General features: G+C 38.6%; 1 protein-coding gene across 1 annotated transcript; it reads right to left on the reverse strand.

The window, feature by feature from the left end:
• Positions 1-5,587: 5,587 nt before the first annotated feature.
• Positions 5,588-7,826, reverse strand: LOC146376622 (E3 ubiquitin-protein ligase TRIM35-like). The gene has a single exon (XM_084947368.1). The coding sequence runs from the start codon at positions 7,701-7,703 to the stop codon at positions 6,285-6,287; it is 1,419 nt and encodes a 472-aa protein (XP_084803494.1). The 5' UTR covers positions 7,704-7,826; the 3' UTR covers positions 5,588-6,284.
• Positions 7,827-13,833: the final 6,007 nt, after the last annotated feature.

Raw genomic sequence — 13,833 nt, forward strand, 5'->3', positions numbered from 1 at the left:
TATTTCCAAATGGCTCACCACAATGGATCCACATGTTTACATTAGACAGCTTTCCTAGGGCAACTCTCCCAGTAGGAGTAGGAGAACATTAGGTTGTGACCAGGGATCTTACACCAGGGATACATAAAGTAGATATGTAAACCTCTGCATCACCTGTGTAGACCCATGCTAAATATGACAAACCTAAGATAGCACGTTGACTGACCTTAGCATGACTTGATAGAACACATTATGTCTTGATAAGTAAACTTAAAAGGAGATGTCGTGTGAATGACTACACAGCCTTATCAAGTTTTCTCAACTTTTCTTGTTTTTGATCATTTGAAACACACGTTATGTAGTAAAATGCTTATAATATCAACATGCTTAGCTCTGGGCTGAGCTGGGATTTTCTCCCCGGGCAGCCAATCGTCCGTGTGGCCTGGCACACTTCATTCTGCATAAGAGAGGGTTGGCACGGGTCTCCCAGTAACCAATCACACACAAGTCATGGCACACATGGATTTGCATGAACACAAAAAGGCAGTCTCACTCCCTCCAAGGCCCAGGGCCGTAACACCCCTTTCCTTAAAATACAAGACTACGTTTTGTATACACAGATTTCAATATTCGTGACAAACAAAACAAGTCATACTCACAACCGGGAGAGGTCCTCAACTAGTACTTTATCAGTATGTTTTTTTTTTTTTTTTTTTTTTTGTAAATGCCAAATCTCTGCTCTGAATTGTTTTCTTGCAGCAGCGGGGCCCATCGCATGAGGCATTTATTGCGGCTAAACATCCAGGCAAGAAATACAAGAGGAATAGGAACAGTGTACTCTACATTGGGTAATGTGCCGGACCCCAAGTACACATGGAAGTGCTGAAGAGCTAGCAACAGAGCCAATGTCTCCTTTTCAATGATGGAGTAATTTACCTGATGCTTTTTAAACTTGCGGGAGAAGTAACAAATGGGGTGGTCCAATCCCTGCAAGTCTTTTTGCAACAGTACTGCTTTAGCCCCAACGGCACTGGCGTCAATTTCTAACTTGCATGGTTGCATCAAGTCGGGAGCAGTTAACACAGAAGCGTGGCATAAGAGGGATTTTGTACTTTCAAGGTACCCAAGTAAAAATAAGTTAGTGAGTAAAATAAATAAGTACTTTACTTACTCTGAGGTGTCTCTTGAGAGAAGCCTCATCATAAGTGCGTTTCATCTTTCTTTGTGAAATGACAATGAGCCACTTATCCAGAGCACTGGCCTGACCCCAGTCCACACTTCCTGCACCAGGTGGGTACCATTGACACATTAGCACATTTTGCTCTATGGAACAGGCTTGTTGCTCATGGCTGGCTTGCTCAGCACTTACCACACGCTTAAAACATGGCTTTAATGATTTGCCAGCTATCTGAGCTGTCGACAGGTTTTCTCGGGTCAAAGGCAGTGGAATATCTTTTTCAGATGGACCAGGCTCCTCAGGTTTCACAAAGTCTGGTGGAGACAAAACATTGTTTTCTTCAGATAACGCGACACCCTCCTCAGAAAACGAGGTCCTCAACACAGAATCGGCGAGGGTAACGTAACCATCTTTACGGGCTTGGGCACGAGTAACCACACAGGCTGGGTACAGCTTTGGGGTCACAGAAATCTCTGGGACATCAGAACTGAGGGGCTTATCCAGCACCTCTAGACTAGGACGCACTAATCCGCCCGCAATGTCATTTCCTAGCAACATGGCAACCCCCTCTATGGGTAAGGTTGGGCATACTGCGACGGGGAAAAATCCCCGGGAAAAATCCCGTAACGAGTTCTGATTTGATATAGACTTTGTGAACTGGTTTAGGAGCATAACCCATCTCTATTCCACGCAGCACAACATTAAATCCGCATGCACTGTCTGCTGAGAAAGGTAAAGCACTAGAAAGGATTAAGGTCTGAGATCCTCCGGTGTCTCTCAGTATGCGCACCGACTTTAGACCAGTGGATCTATCAGTTAGTGATACAAAACCATCAAAGATAAATGGGTCAAAACAAGGGTCTGGCACTTTACCACCACAATCAAGCACCTCAGGATGGAACGCTGCTTTCACAAAGGCAACACCTTTGGGTTGCTGAGAATTCACGGTTTTGTGTTTTAGGGCCAAACAGTCCGCAATGACATGTCCCGGTTTATGACAGTAGAAACACTCTCGACTCTTTAGAGCCTAAGGGTGTAACAGTGGGAGCCTGCTGCGCGGCACTAAACTGTGACTTCTCTTTAACAACAACATCAACATGCATAGAAAATAAAGAAATCTTTTTATGTTTTTTTATCAAATCCAAATCAAGACCGAATCAAAAGAGAAAGTGCAAAATGCTAAAAAAAGAAGAGCAGTCATGTTGTAATCAAGATGATACTAAATTCATAAACAGACACATTGTTACAAAATGCCTATCCCAGCTGTCATATCGAGACAGTCTAGTCTGCCCCAGGGCCAACACAGGGAGATAAATGACCGTTTTCACCCACATTCACACCCACGGGCAATTTGAAATCATCAGTTAACTGTGGGAGTAGTTGGTGGAAACCCAGGCAAACAAAAAGCCAGTTGGTGGATTCGAACTCAGGACTTTCTTGCTTCTTGCCACCACGCTACCATATTCAGACACAGTACAAGGTTTTAATGAATGTATCTGCAATATTTTCAGAGATTAGTCTTGATTTTTTTTTTTACTTGTGAACTAAGGTTACTGAAGCAAATCGAATTACATATCAAAAAGTGTCACAGAGTGAAACTAAATTGTGTTATAATACTGTTTTTCAAGTTCCTGGGTACCACCATCTCCCAGGAGGTGAAGTGGGAGACCAACATCTTAAAAAGACCCAGCAAAGGATGTACTTCCTGAGACAAGTGGGGAAGTACAGTCTTCCACATGAGCTGCTGATCCAGTTCTACACTGCAGTCATTGAGTCTGCCCTGTGCTCTTCCATCACAGTCTGGTATGGTGCAGCCACTAAACAGGAGAGGTGCAGACTGCTGCAGACTGTACGGGCAGCAGAAAAGACAATCGGCGCCCCCTTCCCTCCACCCAGGACCCGCACCTCTCAAGAACCAGGAAACATGCAGGGAAAACCATCACAGACCCCTCACACCCTGGACACAGACTTTTTGACCTGCTGCCCTCTGGTAGACGGTATAGAAGCCTGCAGACCAGGACCACCCGACACAGGAACATATTCTTTCCCCTCACCATCTCCCTCCTAAGTCTCACATTGCTTCACACTGCTAGGCTGCAACTGCACCTTATGTACATTCTGTGGCTTTCATTTCATTTCTGCAATCCTGTATATTTTCTGTATATAAGATTAAGATTGGTGTTATATGATTGGTTTACACACCGTTGTGTATGTGCATGTATGTATGTGTATATATATATATATATATATATATATATATAGAGAGAGAGAGAGAGAGAGAGAGATGTGTGTGTATGTGTGTAATGTGTGTGTGTATTGAGTCATTTACATATTGTTGTGATCCAGTAGAGACACCATCTACCGAAAGCAAATTCCTTGTATGTGTTTGAGCATATGCTTGGCCAATAAACGCAATTCTGATTCTGATTCTGTTGAGAAAATATCAACTTTGTCTCCATCTTGTGGTTTTTGCAGGAACAAAACTGTTCACAGTTTCGTCCACATGATCAGGTTTTATTGCAGTACATCAGGAGTCAGTGTTTGGTGAAATTATAAGTAGTGTGCATGAAGGTTGTGTTGTCCATTGGCAGGATGAGATCATTATTAAGCAACAATTTTTTTTTCTGAACATTAAAGAGAAATCTCAGTTTCAGATTTTATTTTTTAATTTTTTTTAATTTTTGGAATTTTGGAATCACCTCACAACATGCTGGGAAAGGCCTAGCAGGGTAGACAATGTTAGTAAAGGAAAACAGAAAATCACCACTTCAGATCCACTGTCCCCTGCATAAATCAAGTCACACTCCCTCCCAGTGTTTCATAGTGCCTGGGACGTCATGGGCCAGATTGTAGCAAAGCCACTCCAGACAGAAGAATAACCAAGTAGAGCACAAGTGGATAAATAGGTGAAAACTACCTGCAGCCATTTCCTTTGACTGTGCTGGGTTCCTCATGTAGTTTGAAGTGACCAACAAAATGTTGGACTTATTATTAGTTGTTTTAGATATTGTAATGTTTTATTGTTTCTGTACTGATATATTGTTTTACTTAGTGATTCATAGTTTTATTTTCTGAAATGTTTTGATTCTATTGGCATGCTGGGAATTCACTCACTTTTTCTGGTGATAGAATTTGTTTACATGTTTGTTTAGTGGGGTTGGTTGGCTTCCTGCAGTTGTCAGATATGTTTTCTCATGTTTTTCCCATTTTTCATACAGTTTTAGTAATGTTTTTAATAAATAGCCAGTTACGGCACTTAATCTGCACATACTGTTTTGGCTTCTTATTGAAGCCTCTGTGTCATTTACCCTGGTCTTACTGTTTTTATTTATTAATCCTATTTTTCTATTCCTTTCAAATGTGTCTGCTAGTGGATCTCTGTGACACCGGATGAGGCAAACAGAAACCTCTAAGTTGCTCTAATAAGTTTTGTTTGTCATGTACTGTGTGCAGTAGGCAGGAATGGTGGAACAAAAGGTGAACTTCTCCTGTCAAATACTAAAGTTGTTCCATAAACTACTCGTGTTTTATGCTTGTCTCTGTGCAGTGTGGACCACAACAACAAAAAAATCACCTAAATTGATTTTTGTTTCACGTTACAGAGGCAACTTGCTGAACAGCTTTGTGATCAATATTCTAACATGTCAGCTAAAAATAAAATAGGAATGAGAGTTATAATAACTTTTGATTCACTGAAACACTGAAACTCAGAGTAAAGTGTAAAAAGTAAAATTAAAACCTTATTATAAAACATCAGAAGATCAAACTATCAGAGATGGCTGCCTGCTGCTAGTGGGGCAGAATTTGTTTTTAGCTTGTTCCCTGAATCTTCGCAGGCAGCTTAAACAGAAGCTATGATGGCATCTCAGAGACACAGGATCTCCGAAGGTCTCACAACAACATACATGGCAGCATGTCGGGAAAATTTGTTTTGCAGTCCTGTTTAGGCGTTAAATGTTTTTAAAGAAATATTATAAAATCTGACCTTCAGCTGTCATCTCTGCAGCTTTGTTCATACAAACTATTTTCAGCTCTGTCGGTGTGTAAATATTTCTGTAGGATACGTCTGAATTTTATTTTTACTCTTAAACAACATATGTTAGAGTTTATAAACATACAGGTGTGAGAATGTAAACTTTATCAACATTTGCATTTGACTTCTGTGAGGATCAGACCAAAGTGAGAATCAGTGACTCCATCAAAGCAAACTGCACAAGTCTTCTCTGATATGCAGTTTAAGAGAGCTGAGGTTACATGTGAATGTTTGTATTTACAAACCAACAGAAGTAAATGATCATTTATTCTAAGGAGTCAGTAAATGTTTACACAACAATCAAAGTGAAGTTTCATGTTAAATAAATCTGAACCAATGACTGAATGTGTCTGAAAGCTGATTTACAGTCAAACACAACAACAACAGAATCACCGAATTTGATTTATTTCACTTCACAGAGACATTTTGTGATTTTCAATAATCAACTGAAATGGCTGAAATGAAGATGCTGCTGAAGTAAACATATTGTAATTTTATCTGTTTAAACATTTTTAACCTGCTGATTAGACAGTTTCAGAACTTAGAAGTCATTTCTTTGATTTTGGAAAACTGTAAAGTAGATGTGTTACTATAAAATGTTATTTAACTGAAAACAAGATGCTGATAATCAGGATAATTTAGATCTTATAGTTTTAAAGTTGACTCTTGCTGATGTGACACAAGTTTAATCATTAATCCTTCTTTAAAGAAGTGTCACAGTTTACTGTTCATACTCAACAACTTTGAAAAGCAAAGAAATCATCATCATTTAGATTTTAAAATTAATAAAATATTTACATAAACAACATGAGAAATATTGTGAAAATATTAATTTAAAAGAAACAAGAATATTAAAAGCAAAAATTTCTTACAGAAACTCGAGTGGGTCAGATTTTCACAAGAAAAAGTTCCTTTGGTTTCATTGAATTGCTAATAGTTCAATTGAATCAATAAAATAAAATAAAAAACCTCATAATGAAGTTAGTTTGATTAATAATTTCCCTAAAATTAAGCTGCTGGACTGAAGGAAAAAAAAAACCCCAAAACAAAACAAGACAAAAAAAACCCCAGTTAAAATAAAGAATCACTTTACAATCAAATCTCAGTCTGACAGATTTTGATATCAGAGGTTTTTGCATTTCCTGCCTTTCCAATACAGAAATATGGGAAGAGTTTCTCAGTGAAAGTGTCTCTGTGAGTGTAGATGTGAGTCATGTCTTCAGGGTCATAGAAGGACACCTCCCCCCTGTCATAGTCCAGCTGGACTCTGATCCTCTGGAGACTCTTCTTCACTTTCACAGTCTGACCAACAACATTAGTGTATTTTCCACTGCGATAAACTAAACACCAGAATCCGTACTTTGGTGAAGCAGATTGCTCATTTTTGTCAACTGACTCTTTAACTAAACCCACAAGCCAGCTAGGATGGTCTCCCACCTCCACCTCCCAGCTGTGTTTCCCTGAGCTGAAGCCCTCAGATCCAAAAACAGTGGCACCATAAGTGTTTCTCTCTGGATTATTAGGAAGCCGCTGATTTGTGTCTCCATTCCTCACACTGGTCAGATCATCAGACAGATAGAGACGGGGGTTTGCAGTGTTTGGGTCCAGAATGACAGGACTGAAGTGGACCTTCTCCTTCATCTTCTCCCACACTCTGAAGGACAGGTTGCCCAGGTGTTTGGCCACATCTATCAGTGCTCCTGAGACCAGCTGTGGATCTGACACTGAGCTCTGGGCTCTGGCTCTGCTCTGAGTGTCTTTATAACTGCTGAGGAATGGCACGCTGTGTTTCTGCAGCTCTTCTTCAACAGCAGAGATGCTGTCTGACAGAGAGGAGATCTGCTCCTCAATCATCTTCATCTCTCTGCTGATAGTCCTCCCCTTCTGCTCCTCTTCCTCCCTCAGAGCTGCCAGTCTGGACTCCTCTTCCTCTTTCAGGAACTGCTGGAGCTTCTTGAACTCTGCTCTGATCTGCCTCTCTGTGGACAACAGCTGCTTCTTGGAGTGTTGAATCACTTTATTGTATGTTTTCTCCACTTGTTTGTATTTGTTCCTCTTGTCCTGCAGAGACTTTAAGTCAGATTTCAGCTGCTCCTTCAGGTCACTGACTGCTTCTTCTACAGGAACCACTTTGTGACTCTGGTGGAGAGAAAACTCACACACAGGACACACAACTCTCTGCTCGTCCACACAGAACAGTTTAGGCTCTTCCTCATGTTTACTGCACACCACTGTAAATTTCTTCTCTCCCTTTTCTGTCTCAGATGATCCAGATTTCTGTCTCCCAGCAAATGAATCAGCAAGTTCTTTTAGTGTAAAGTTCACATGTGGATGATCCTTTGAAGATTTTCTTTTACAAATGGGACAGTTTTTGTTTTTAGTTTGTTCCCAGAATTTCTGCAGGCAGCTTGAACAGAAGCTGTGGTTGCAGCTCAGAGACACAGGATCTCTGAAAGTCTCTGAACACACATGGCAGCTCAGGAAATTTTCAAAAAGTCCGAGTTTCTCAGCCATTTGATCTTTAATTATTTTTAACTCACCAAATTAGTGTCTCTCGAACTTTCTGATTAAAATACTCCAAATGTGTGTTTTTCAGCAGAGATCTGACTCCCTGTAATGGCGTCTCAGCTCAGTTCAGTTCAGTAGTGTCGGAATTTACTTTCATTTTCATTTTGAATTTTTGTGTCCGCCAGAGGGCGCTGTCTGTGTCATTTAAACAGTTTCCAGTTTGTGCTCTTTAAAACGACACAAAAGCGATAATGTCTTAACCTCTTAATTAAAAACAAAAGAAAAGCTAAACAGAACATAAAAATGAGACAAAGAAGATGAAGCTGTGGTGTTTCAGAAGTTCATGTAGCACAAGTCAATATGTTCTCAGAATTTTTATCTGCAGTTTGAACTAAAGTTCAAAAGGACAGAAATTTAGATTAATCACAAGGTTTAGATTGTCAACCTACCAGAGCCCTGCTCTCACACTCAAAAAAAATTCTTGACCCTCATGAACATGAAGCAATAATTTTGAGTAAAATGCAGCTGAAATACATAAAATCAAAAGTTCATTGTTTCAAATAATACATCATTAAAATATGCTTGTTATAAACTAAATGTATACCAGTGAAGTTTATTTCCTTTGACCAGATTCCATTAAAGATTTCTCTATTATTGTAAACTGACATCCTGTAAGTAGTCAGAGTTCAAGATCACAGGATCTCTGAATGTCTCTGAACACGTTACAGTTTAGGCAAGTTTCTACACTCATCAAATGTCACATCTTTACAGCTTGTACCTTACAGTCCTTCAAGAAAGCAAAGTTCTTTTAGAGAATTCACCTGCTGTAATGGTGTTCTAGTTAATCAATAAACACCAAACACACTACTGTCTGCTTTTACTTCCTGGGCTGTGACCTCAAACCTGCATAAGCTGTTAAACTTTTAGACTCCAACTTTCAAGTTTGCCTTGAACTGAAACTGATTTAAACTTGTTGATATGACATTAAACTGTGACAACACAGAAATGTCACAAATCAGTTGCTGGTCAAAGTCATGTTTAAGGTACTACTGCCTTGAAGTTGTCAATCACATCCACTTTTTTAAATGAAAAAGAACACTGTAGACCTCTTATAAATGCATTAAATGAATCCATGACAAGACAACCGATACTTTATTTATCCCAGACGTCGTGACATTACTTTGTTACAGCAGCCAATGACACACACACAAAAAAAAAATACAAAAAAGTGAAGTGTTCAATAAATCAATACATAATATGACACAATAAGGAGCTTACATCTAAACTGAGTACAGGGATTGTGGTGTGAGGTGTAGATTTTCTGTATCCTTGTGGCAGTGAGGGTGAAACAGTTGTTGAAGGAAGTGTTTATCTGCAGGTCCAGTAAGAGGTGCAGAGGATGGTCTGGGTCACCACAGCAGCAGTCATTTGGATGGAGGAATCCAATCAGGTTGGTGACTCAGCAATGATGAATTCTGTCATCAAGCACCACTCCCTGTTAAAAATATATATTAACATACAATTACTGTTTTTAAGATAAATGCACCTGTGCAGTAACTGCTAGGAAATTAAAGACAAACATATTTATAGGAAACAACTGCAATGCTTTGAAGAGCTTAACACACGAGAAGTTAAAGGGACTGAACATGTGTTGAAAGAAAAGGCAGAGGGTTTGGAGAACACGTGAAGCAAGATTCAGCTGGACAGAAGTTTATTAAAGAGAAATGGGTTCTCCTCCAAGTTTTGTTCAGTAGATTTCACTTACAGATTCTCTCTAGTGATGTGAAGTCTAGCAGGTGTCTGCTCACAAAACTCATTTAACAAATATTTTGATCATTCATTTAAAGAAACAGCAGTGCACTGAAGACATTACTGTTACTAATAGAGTCAGTGTAAACAGATAAGTGCCGAGATAATGCTACAATGCACTGACTAACATGTCTAAGAAACCACAGTATCAATGTTAGGTTGCACAGTAAATGCACAGAGTCACATATAACTGTGTTAGGCCAATGATAATAATTTCATATTCTTCATAACATAGCATGTAAAAAAAATGTGTAAAACTCTTAACAGTTATTTTCAGAATCCAACCAACAACAGGACTGTTCTTCGTAGTTGTATTTTTCAGCAGGAGATCTCACACCTTGCAGTGGAATTTAAAGTCTGTTTGACAGTGTGGAAATGTTTTCATTCATGACTGTTAAAAACAAGTCAACCAGGCGATGGTGTTGTCGTAATACAATCTTAGAAGATCTTGGCAGTTTTGTTTCCATACAGAAAGAAAATGAAAGAAGAAAATTATATGTTGAGCTCTCAGGATTTGCTTTTACTTAAATAAAGTATAAAAATGACAGAAAGAAGGAGAAATCAGATTTGTTTTAGTCTGCTGAGGAGGATTTCAACTGACAGATACTAAACCAGTTTTACAACATTTTTTTTTCAGCAACTGCCACAGGAAACACTTTCCCAGCATGACTTTAACAACAACATCAACATGCATAGAAAATAAAGAAATCTTTTTACAATTTTTATCAAATCCAAATCAAGACTGAACCAAAAGAGAAAGTGTAAAATGCTAAAAAAAAAAAAAAAAAAGAGCAGTCATGTTTTAATCAAGATGATTCAAAATTCATAAACGGACACATTGTTACAAAATGCCTATCCCAGCTGTCATATCAAGACATGCTAGTCTGCCCCTGGGCCAACACAAGGAGACAAATGACCGTTTTCACCCACATTCACACCCACGGTCAATTTGAAATCATCAGTTAACTGTGGGAGTAGCTGATGAAAACCCAGGCAAACAGAAAGCCAGTTGGTGGATTTGAACTCAGGACTTTCTTGCTTCTTGCCACCACGCTGCCATATTCAGACACAGTACAAGGTTTTAATGAATGTATCTGCAATATTTTCAGAAATTAGTCTTGATTTTTTTGTTTTACTTGTGAACTAAGGTTACTAAAGCAAATCATATTACATATGAAAAAGTGTCACAGAATGAAAATAAATTGTGTTATAATACTGTTTTTCAAGTTCCTGGGTATCACCATCTCCCAGGAGGTGAAGTGGGAGACCAACATCTTAAAAAGACCCAGCAAAGGATGTACTTCCTGAGACAAGTGGGGAAGTACAGTCTTCCACATGAGCTGCTGATCCAGTTCTACACTGCAGTCATTGAGTCTGTCCTGTGCTCTTCCATCACAGTCTGGTATGGTGCAGCCACTAAACAGGAGAGGTGCAGACTGCAGCGGACTGTACGGGCAGCTGAAAAGATCATGGGCGCCCCCTGCCCTCCACCCAGGACCTGCACCTCTCAAGAACCAGGAAACACGCAGGGAAAATCATCACAGACCCCTCCCACCCTGGACACAGACTTTTTGACCTGCTGCCCTCTGGCAGACGGTATAGAAGCCTGCAGACCAGGACCACCCGACACAGGAACATATTCTTTCCCCTCACCATCTCCCTCCTAAGTCTCACATTGCTTCACCTAGACTGCAATAGATGTGTGTGTGTATTGAGTCATTTACATATTGTTGTGAGCCGGTAGAGACTCCATCTACCGGAAACAAATTCCTTGTATGTGTTTGAGCATATGCTTGGCCAATAAAAACAATTCTGATTCTGATTCTGTTGAGAAAATATCAACTTTGTCTCCATCTTGTGGTTTTTGCAGGAACAAAACTGTTCACAGTTTCGTCCACATGATCAAGTTTTATTGCAGTACATCAGGAGTCAGTGTTTGGTGAAATTATAAGTAGTGTGCATGAAGGTTGTGCTGTCCATTGGCAGGATGAGATCATTATTGAGCAACATTTTTTTTTCTGAACATTAAAGAGAAATCTCAGTTTCAGATTTTTATTTTTTATTTATTTATTTTTTTGGGGGAATTTTGGAATCACCTCACAACATGCTGGGAAAGGCCTAGCAAGGTAGACAATGTTATTAAAGGAAAACAGAAAATCACCACTTCAGATCCACTGTCCCCTGCATAAATCAAGTCACACTCCCTCCCAGTGTTTCATAGTGCCTGGGACGTCATGGGCCAGATTGTAGCAAAGCCACTCCAGACAGAAGAATAACCAAGTAGAGCACAAGTGGATAAATAGGTGAAAACTACCTGCAGCCATTTCCTTTGACTGTGCTGGGTTCCTCGTGTAGTTTGAAGTGACCAACAAAATGTTGGACTTATTATTAGTTGTTTTAGATATTGTAATGTTTTATTGTTTCTGTACTGATATATTGTTTTACTTAGTGATTCATAGTTTTATTCTCTGAAATGTTTTGATTCTATTGGCATGCTGGGAATTCACTCACTTTTTCTGGCGATAGAATTTGTTTACATGTCTGTTTAGTGGGGTTGGTTGGCTTCCCACAGTTGTCAGATATGTCTTCTCGTGTTTTTCCCATTTTTCATACAGTTTTAGTAATGTTTTTAATAAATAGCCAGTTACGGCACTTAATCTGCACATACTGTTTTGGCTTCTTATTGAAGCCTCTGTGTCATTTACCCTGGTCTTACTGTTTTTATTTATTAATCCTATTTTTCTATTCCTTTCAAATGTGTCTGCTAGTGGATCTCTGTGACACCGGATGAGGCAAACAGAAACCTCTAAGTTGCTCTAATAAGTTTTGTTTGTCATGTACTGTGTGCAGTAGGCAGGAATGGTGGAACAAAAGGTGAACTTCTCCTGTCAAATACTAAAGTTGTTCCATAAACTACTCGTGTTTTATGCTTGTCTCAGTGCAGTGTGGACCACAACAACAAAAAATCACCTAAATTGATTTTTGTTTCACGTTACAGAGGCAACTTGCTGAACAGCTTTGTGATCAATATTCTAACATGTCAGCTAAAAATAAAATAGGAATGAGAGTTATAATAACTTTTGATTCACTGAAACACTGAAACTCAGAGTAAAGTGTAAAAATTAAAATTAAAACCTTATTATAAAACATCAGAAGCTCAAACTATCAGAGATGGCTGCCTGCTGCTAGTGGGGCAGAATTTGTTTTTAGCTTGTTCCCTGAATCTTCGCAGGCAGCTTAAACAGAAGCTATGATGGCATCTCAGAGACACAGGATCTCCGAAGGTCTCACAACAACATACATGGCAGCATGTCAGGAAAATTTGTTTTGCAGTCCTGTTTAGATGTTAAATGTTTTTAAAGAAATATTATAAAATCTGACCTTCAGCTGACATCTCTGCAGCTTTGTTCATACAAACTATTTTCAGCTCTGTCGGTGTGTAAATATTTCTGTAGGATACGTCTGAATTTTATTTTTACTCTTAAACAACATATGTTAGAGTTTATAAACATACAGGTGTGAGAATGTAAACTTTATCAACATTTGCATTTGATTTCTGTGAGGATCAGACCAAAGTGAGAATCAGTGACTCCATCAAAGCAAACTGCACAAGTCTTCTCTGATATGCAGTTTAAGAGAGCTGAGGTTACATGTGAATGTTTGTATTTACAAACCAACAGAAGTAAATGATCATTTATTCTAAGGAGTCAGTAAATGTTTACACAACAATCAAAGTGAAGTTTCATGTTAAATAAATCTGAACCAATGACTGAATGTGTCTGAAAGCTGATTTACAGTCAAACACAACAACAACAGAATCACCGAATTTGATTTATTTCACTTCACAGAGACATTTAGTGATTTTCAATAATCAACTGAAATGGCTGAAATGAAGATGCTGCTGAAGTAAACATATTGTAATTTTATCTGTTTAAACATTTTTAACCTGCTGATGAGACAGTTTCAGAACTTAGAAGTCATTTCTTTGAATTTGGAAAACTGTAAAGTAGACATGTTACTATAAAATGTTATTTAACTGAAAACAAGATGCTGATATTCAGGATAATTTAGATCTTATAGTTTTAAAGTTGACTCTTGCTGATGTGACACAAGTTTAATCATTAATCCTTCTTTAAAGAAGTGTCACAGTTTACTGTTCATACTCAACAACTTTGAAAAGCAAAGAAATCATCATCATTTAGATTTTAAAATTAATAAAATATTTAAATAAACAACATGAGAAATATTGTGAAAATATTAATTTAAAAGAAACAAAAATATTAAAAGCAAAAATTTCTTACAGAAACTCGAGTGGGTCAGATTTTCA

This window comes from Perissodus microlepis, chromosome 12 (genome assembly GCF_051167445.1).
Source record: "Perissodus microlepis isolate ML-2025 ecotype Zambia chromosome 12, ASM5116744v1, whole genome shotgun sequence".
NCBI lineage: Eukaryota > Metazoa > Chordata > Actinopteri > Cichliformes > Cichlidae > Perissodus > Perissodus microlepis.

Excerpts from the sequence above, each read along its gene's own strand:
- LOC146376622 (XM_084947368.1), bottom strand. The coding sequence starts at position 7,703 with ATGGCTGAGAAACTCGGACTTTTTGAAAATTTCCTGAGCTGCCATGTG.